This window comes from Lactuca virosa, chromosome 4 (assembly GCF_052849685.1).
Source record: "Lactuca virosa cultivar CGN04683 chromosome 4, Lactuca_virosa_CGN04683_v6, whole genome shotgun sequence".
In the NCBI taxonomy this organism is placed as follows: domain Eukaryota; kingdom Viridiplantae; phylum Streptophyta; class Magnoliopsida; order Asterales; family Asteraceae; genus Lactuca; species Lactuca virosa.
Window position 1 is genome coordinate 498,022,212 of NC_136429.1, and position 8,699 is coordinate 498,030,910.

At 38.9% G+C, this 8,699-nt stretch overlaps 1 protein-coding gene across 1 annotated transcript; it reads left to right on the top strand.

Moving 5' to 3' along the window:
- Positions 1–433: 433 nt before the first annotated feature.
- Positions 434–5,213, top strand: LOC145106987 (uncharacterized). Its single transcript, XM_079043890.1, has 5 exons — positions 434–961; positions 1,292–1,555; positions 2,203–2,661; positions 3,280–3,622; positions 4,981–5,213. The coding sequence occupies exons 1-5, from the start codon at positions 434–436 to the stop codon at positions 5,211–5,213; spliced, it is 1,827 nt and encodes a 608-aa protein (XP_078900016.1).
- Positions 5,214–8,699: the final 3,486 nt, after the last annotated feature.

Genomic DNA, 8,699 nt, shown 5'->3' on the forward strand with positions numbered 1-8,699 from the left:
TTATTAGGGTTTCCGCAAATATTGGATCTGTTAAGAACCGTCACTGATTTATTGACGTTACTTTGTGATCTCAATATTAACCTAATAAGTGTTTATAGTCTGATTAGTTGCAGGTATTAAAAGATCATTCACCATGCAGAACAAAGACTCAAATATCAACTCTTTGAAAATCTCAAGCAGCATCGGATCAACCACACGGATTCCAATTCTCTTTCCTCAAGAATATGAAGTTTGGGCGATGCACTTTGAAGATTATGTTTTGGGTTCAGAAGACAATGGCTAACTGATCTGGGAAGCAATCACTCTAGGTCCATTTGTTCATACAGAAACCAAAAGAAAAATCAAAACCCAGAGAGAATACAACCAGCTGCTTCTTGATGTAAAGGACGTGCCTCAAGATGAAAAAGACAAACTCATGAGCAACATTAAAGGAATGAGGATCATCAGATTTGCATTGCAAGCAGATACTTTTCGCCTTGTAAGTTCGTATGATACATCGAAGGATATATGGGATAGGTTGATAGAACTCAATTCTACAGATGCAGATCTAGAACACTCGACTCAAACCCTCTTGTTATCTAAGTTTGGAGAATTCCTCCAAAAGCCTGAAGAAACTCTAAGTGCTACTTTCAGTCGATACAATCATATTCTCAGCAAGATGATGAAGCACGGGATTAGACGTGAACTGATTGAGCAAAAGGTCACGTTCATGAACGGAATTCGATCAGAGTGGCAAGCAGTAGTGTCAACTGTTAAAGCACACGAACAGTTCAAGAACTATACTCTTGCGAAGCTTGTGGGAATCTTGATGGGGCGAGAGAGTGAGATAATGAAAGAAGCAAAAGTGACATTTGGGATGGGGTCTCTACCCTTAGTTGCAAAAGGCAAGACTATTACTGATGATGGATCTGATTCAGATCATTCTGAGTACGAGCTCTCAAACGAAGATTATGCATTAATGGTGTCCAACCCTAAGCGTTTTGCTAGGAAAAAGTTTCCCTCAAGCAAATATCGAAATTGGCAGGGAAGCTACAGCTCAGAGAAAGTGAAAGAAGAAAACAAAAGTGGTTCTCAGAAATAGGAAGAGAAGAAGGAGAAAAAGTTAGTTGAAGACTCCGGATACGATTGCAATTATTGTCACGGTAAAAACCATCTTGCTAAGGAGTGCATGCTGCGAAGGAAGAATGAGAAGAATGAAGAGGAGGATGAGGAGGCCTATCACAAATGAAAGCTGGAAGAGATTAAGAAGAAGAAATCTAATAATAATTCTATGCCTGCTTTTTTTGTACAGGAAAACATGGCTCAAGGAGAGTTCGGAGGAGTGGAAGTCTGGTCAACAGATTCAGAAGATGAAGAGGTTCGCAAGCACACTCATGGAAGGGCGTTCATTGTGAAACAAGAGAATTCGCAGTACACACGAAGGTGCTTGATGATGTCTAAAGGTGGATTGCAGATGCAGGAGAATGCAAGTGAGAGTGGAAGGAGCAAAGATAGTTGTTTTGCGATAAAGACTGTTCCAGAACATATCAACGAGTGCGAACAGCTGATCAATAAGGTAAATTCCATTCTTGAATCACTTAATATTCCTACATCTAGATACGAAACAGAATTTAATGATCTAAAATTCACCTTTTCAAGTATAAGCAATAGTTTAAAGCAAACGCAGCTATCAAACTCTAACCTAACCGATCAATTGAGCAGGGAAACATCCAAAAGTGAGGAGAGACTTATGTGGATCCAGAAGGTTGAGTCGGATTTGTCTAAGTCTAGGGATGAATATATTTATTTACAAAGAGACAATTTAATGCTTTTGAAACAGCGAAACATTTTTTGTTTAATTGCAAAAAGGCTTTATTTTAATATTACTCAACTGCACCTTGATTGTGAAATTGGTAAGAAAATACATAAAATGATCTTTGCCATTTCTCGAATTAAAGGAAGATGAAATAGACGCAAATTGCTAGAAATACGAATCTATCATTTCGTCTGAAGAAACTTCTGATGCATACAAAGTCGGTCTTGAACGAATTGAAAATTACATTAAGTCCAAAGACCACAAAAACATGTTGAAACAAATTTTGGATGAGAATGACAAAAAGCAGATCAAATATGATATTGTGCATAAACTTAATGCACAATATAAATGTTGATAGTACTTCTGAATTTGATGAGGATAGTGATATGAGTGTAACTTCTGTGGAGGATGAGGTTGACTGTTCAGAGTTTGTTAAAAATGAATCTAAACCTGCGAAACCTCTTATTTCTGAAAATTCTGTTGAATTCGCAAGAGTTATTCAAAACAAACCTGCAATCTTGAAAGAAAAAGCAACTGTTTTCCCAAAGGTTCAAGTAACGCCAAATCAAGTTTTTAAACAAAATGGGGTAACAGAATCTCAAACCATCGAGCTGAAAACCATTGTCGATGAAGACAACAAAGACGGATGTGACGAATTCTTCTGGTCAGCTCCCATAGATAATGCTGACGAAACTATTGGTTTATCTGAAAGAACTTCCTGGAAAGTCAGAGGAAGATATGTGGCTGAACCTTTAAATAATCGCTCAGCGTTTGAAAAAGGTAGTCCTAGTGATACCAAGAAGGTTCGCTACGAACCTGACTCCGTGAAGAAGAGCGAAAATGAAATGAGAAAAGCGGATCCTAAGGTGAACATCCATAAGTCGTCAAATCAACTTGTTGATCAAAAACGACAAAGAAATGATAGATATAGAAGAAATCTCAGTGAAAGAAAGCAATTTTAGCAATCCCAAAATTCAGATTATGTTCGCCACAAAAGAAGGAAGAATCCTAAAGCGAAAGCTCATTCGCAAGTAAACTCCAATCAGTGTGAGCACTGCTGTTCTCATAGTCCAAGGGACTCTAAGCAAAAAGGGATTCCACAACCCTTCTTCACAAAGCAACAAATGGAGAAACCAAATCCATGTTTCTCTAAATCCACGAAGTCATAAAATAATAATATCAAAGGCAAGGGAAAGCTGTTTTCAGAACCAAAAGTTGAAACTAAGAAAACTAACGCGAATCCCAAAGAAGCTGAAAAGAAGCCCGTCAAAAATCAAATCTATAACAAGAATAAAACTTTTGATTCCAAAGAAACTGACTCAGAGAATAACAAAATCAAAGTTTTCACCATCAAACGAAAAGATGAAACCACTCTCATAAAACGAACATATATTGTTAATCTTGATATTACTTTTCCTAGTTGTGCGAAAGGCTCACAAGGACCCAAGAAACTTTGGGTTCCTAAATCTGCTTAATTCTTGCAGGTTATGTGTGACGAACAGTACGACACTGAATGGTACCTTGGTAGTGGATGTTCTCGTCACATGACAGGAAGGAAGGAGGAGCTGCGAGAGTTCAGGTCTCTCAAGGATGGCGGCAATGTAAAATATGGAAATAATTCGTTTGGCAGAATAAAAGGCTATGGCATGATAACAAATGGGGAATTTTCTATTCGTAAGGTGGCTTATGTTGAAGGCTTGCAGCACAACCTTATCAGTGTCTCGCAGTTGGCCGTGGGAACAGGATTGAAAGTGTCCTTTGATGACGAAGGTTCAGAAATTATTGAAAAGAAATCCAAAAACGTTCTTCTAAAATCAGAACGAAAGGGTGAAATGTTTCCACTGAATCTGAACCCGATACGAGGAAAGCCTGCCATTTGCCTGCTTAAAAAAGCTCACTCAGACGAAAGCTGGTTATGGCATAGGCGTCTTTTGCACTTAAACTTCAAAGACATCAACAAGCTAGTTCTTGGTGATCATGTGCGAGGACTTCCTCTACTGAAATTCGACAAGGATCATTTGTGTGCCGCTTGTGAGATGGGAAAGCAAAGTAGAAAAAGTCATCCAACTATCGTGAACACGAAAGTTATTGAACCTTTGGAACTTCTACACATCGACCTTTGCGGTCCTTCTGCTATTGAAAGCGTTGGTGGTAGTAAGTATATGCTAGTAATTGTTGATGATTTTTCTTGTTTCACTTGGGTGTTCTTTCTTAGACAGAAATCTGATGCAACCCCAAAGCTCAAGGATTTTATCAATCAGATTGAAGTTCAACTGCGAAAGCTGGTTCGCAATGTTCGCAGTGACAATGGGCTTGAATTCAAAAACCAAGCGTTTGAAGAATTTCTTGTTGAAAAGGGAGTAACACACAATTTCTCTGCTCCCTACACTCCATAACAGAACGGCGTAGTTGAAAGACGCAACCGTTCCTTGTGTGACGCTGCTCGAACCCTGTTATCATTCGCATGTCTGCCACTTTATTTCTGCGCTGATGCGATAGCTACCGCTTGTTTTACCCAAAATCGATCCATCCTGAATAAACGGTTCTCAATCACTCCTTATGAAATCATAAATAATCGCAAACCTAACGTTAAGTTTTTCCATGTTTTTGCTTTCATTTTCAACTCCAAAGAACAACGGAACAAGTTCGGTGTGAAAGCTGACGAAGATATATTTTTGGGATATTCACTGACATCAAATACGTACAGGGTTCTCAACAAACGCTCAAAGAAAATAGAAGAGACCTACTATGTTACGTTTGACGACAGGTACTTAAAGCAAATTCAATCGACCAAAAGTCAAAGACAAGAAATCTTTCCTAACCAAGTCCAGCCATTATACCTATGTCCAACCTTTATGAAGAATTCATGTTACTCTTCGATGAACCTGCGAAAGCTATCTTATCGGAAGCGAAAGCATTGGATAATAAAGTCGACGAACTTAAGAAGATTATCGATAGCGCTGCGAAAGACTTGCCTCAAATGTCATCCACTGCGAATGGCTCTCAAGACACGAGCACACATTTCCATAAGGAGAATTTTGGGCCGAGCACTCATTTCCTGGGGGAGAATTCTGGGTCTAACACTCAATTCCAGGGGTAGGGTTTCGCATCACCCATTTCTACCGAGTCTCCTTCTGTTGGAGATAAATCCCCACACACTTTGACCCATGAAACTCCTTTCGTAGGTGATGATTCAATTCCTAAAGTCATCGAGTTTGCCTCATTCGAGGGGGAGAATAAAGAAGCGAATGACGACTCAGACGCTAAATCTGTTCAATCTGAATTTGAGGAAGTCAATACTGAACTGAATCCATCCTTAGATCCAAATTACCCTCCCTTGACCAAATGGACAAAAGATCACCCAAAAGCTCAAGTTTTGGTGAATCCTCTGCAGGTGTCCTTACCCGATCTCAACTGAAAGCGAAACAAACTGCATTATTCTCCAAAGTAGAATTTTGTATGTTTAATTCGTTCGTATCCAAAATTGAACCCAAAACCTGCAACATTGCTCTCGATCACTCCGATTAGGTGCAAGCAATGCAAGATGAACTCCATGAGTTTGAGAGAAACAAAGTTTGGAGATTGATTCCAACTCCTCCTGATCCATCGGTTGTTGGTTTAAAATGGGTGTTTAGGAATAAAATGGATAAAGAGGGAAATGTGATCTGAAACAAAGCTAGACCGGTAGTCAAAGGTTATTGCCAAGAAGAAGGGATTGACTGCGAAGAGACTTTCGCACCCGTTGCAAGATTGGAATCCGTTCGCATCTTCTTGGCATATGCAGCACACAAAAACTTTGAAGTTTTTCAAATGGATGTGAAGTGTGCATTCTTAAATGGCGAATTGGAAGAGACCGTTTATGTGGAGCAACCGCCTGGGTTTATAAATGAAAAGTATCCCAACCACTGTTACATTCTTGACAAAGCGGTTTACGGTCTAAAGCAAGCTCCAAGAGCCTGGTATGAAACTCTTACTCGTTTACTTAAAATGTCCAAATTCAAGCAAGGTTCGGTTGACCCAACCTTCTTTCGCAAGAAAGATGGTGACCACTTGATGATTGTACAAATTTATGTTGATGACATCATCTTCGGATCTACTAATCCCATCCTAACAGCTGAGTTCCGAAAGTTGATGGAAACTAAATTTGAGATGAGCTCAATGGGTCCAATTAACTTTTTTCTTGGATTAAACATTAGATAGGGACCGGAAGGAATTTTCATTAATCAGGAAGCTTACATGAAAACCATACTCGCTAAGTTTGGAATGTTGGGAGACTCAAAGACGAAGGTTCCAATGGCGTTCGGAACGAAACTGACTCCTTCACTGGATAAACCGGCTGCTGAAATGACCCTTTATCGTCAGATGATTGGTTCACTCATGTATCTAACAGCTAGTAGACCAGATATAATGTTTTCAGTTTGTTATTGTGCTAGGTTCCAAGCAAATCCACGCGAACCTCATATGGTGGCTGTCAAGAATATCTTTCGTTATCTGAAACGAACGTCATCTCTTGGAATTTGGTATCCTGCGAACTCAGGTTTCTTTGTATAAGCATTTTCAGATACTGATTTAGGGGGTTGCGGTTTAGATAGAAAAAGCACAACTGGTGGATGCCAATTTCTCGATGGCAAGCTGGTGAGTTTGCAATCAAAGAAACAAACATGTGTTTCATTGTCAACAGTTGAGGCTGAATACATAGCTGCAGCTTCGTGCACATCTCAGGTCATTTGGATTCAAAGCCAACTTCGCGACTATGGATTGAATATGAAAAGAATTCCTCTCTATTGTGACTCCGAAAGTGTCATTCGCATATGTCACAACCTAGTGCAACACTCCAAAACGAAACACATAGCACTGCGGTATCACTTCATCAAGGATCATGTGGAAGATGGCAATGTTGAGATTCATTTCGTAAGATCCGCTGATCAATTGGCTGACATATTCACCAAGGCCCTACCTGAACCAACATTTAATAGAATCCTTCAAGGGCTGGTAATGATGGAAGCTGATTCAGTACCAAATCCACTATCGCATTCATAAAATCTTCACTACGAATCGGTGCGAACGTTCGCAGGCTTTCGCAGTCCACTGTTCATTAACAGTCTGTTTTATCAATGCGAATCAATGCGAACGTTCGCAGTAGTTCGCAGGGCACTGTTCATTCGTGGTTTGGTATTTCACATATCCTTTTGTATATTTTGTATATCTTTTCTTATCTCTATGTTTAATTTACTTATCTTATCTCTGTTTTCAAAATTGTTTATCACTGTGAATCGATGCGAACGTTCGCAGCCTTTCGCAGTCCACTGTTCATTATCCGTTTATTTTTACCTTATTTATCTTATTTTCAAAAAAACTCCAAAAACCAAAAATAATTTATTTTCTTTATTTTACTGCTTTTCAAAAACATCAAAATCACAAAAATATTTTTACTTTTTGTTCATTTTCATTGCAAACCAAGATCATAAATGAAGACGTTCGCAATGTCTATCTACTTGTGTGATGGGGCAGGTATGACTCTCGTTACTTATGTATTAGCTAAGTGTCCCTAGAAGCATGCTGTTGCATGTTGACCTAAGCCTCAACGACTCGACTGTGAAGCCTTAATGAATTGATATCACCAATCAATTCTTCCCAATCAGGCTACGAATTCACATTAGTCATGAGCTACCTTACTCTTCTCGCATTGAGTTAAGAGTTATTTGCATGGTCACATTCGCATTGCAAAGGTACTTTCGCTCTCTTGTAACCATCTACTTTCTTCTCCATCACTTTCGCATTCATCAATGTAACCCTTGAGACTCTCAGAAATTACCACTGAGGTTTATGGTTATACAAACATCTGTGTTAATGATCTTAGTTTCGTTCTACCACGAACTGCGTGGAACCCAAAATTCAATACCCACAATGAATTGACGGTGAACAATCAAATGTTCTAGTTTTCACCTAAGGATTAACGAAACCACTTTCGTAGGAGGTATCATGAAATCTCTTTTTATCTTTTGCGTGATCTTTATGAAATTGTCTACCACCAAGACTTTTCTACCCAAAACATCCAATTTTTTTTTTTGAGATTTCAATATTATTCCAAGTCAATGACAATAAATTCCCAACCTACTCGTTCAACTGACTACACTGGTCACACGGGTACCTTTTCCAACTTTCGCACTTATGTTAAGTTCGTAGTTTGGTTAACGGATAAACCACATTTATCAGCCTTACATAAAAGATGCCTTTTAGTGTTTCTCATCAAACAACTGATCGTATTCAACAGGAAACCGAACAGACACTTCTTAGTCTCTCTTGACTATGAAGAAAGAGATCTTTGCTTGGGATCAACAGTTTTATGTCACATATATGACATCACAACATCCCACAGATAAACTTTGTTTTATTTCTTTTTCTTTGACACTCTTGCACGAAGATCTTTGTGATTTTCAAACGTCTTGTTCGTGGTTACATTTAACTTTCAGGTTTGCAGTCGTATGCATTCAACGTGATTTCCTTACTGCGAAAGAAGATAGGATGACGCGGCAAATTTTTAAAGATCAGAATTCAAACGGGCGCGTGAAAAGTTGAACAGACAGCTATTCTTACGCCGCGTGACGCACGCCTCTGACTTGTCATAACTGTCACATCGCGCATTTTCAGGCGACGGTTCAGTACTCGAGATTCTCTCTCCTAATTTCTCTCACCAAATCAAATCGTATATAAGGATTTTGACGATTCATTATTTCATTACCACTTTCAAAATTCACTCAAAGATTTCTGGCGATTCAAAACTTATCTACTGTTCATCTTCTCCAAAGCTTCATCAATGGCAGCTTCATCTGAGAATCAGTCTGTTGAAGATCAAACTGCTCATTCAACACTTCTTTCAGTGAAGCAACATCAGAATCTCATC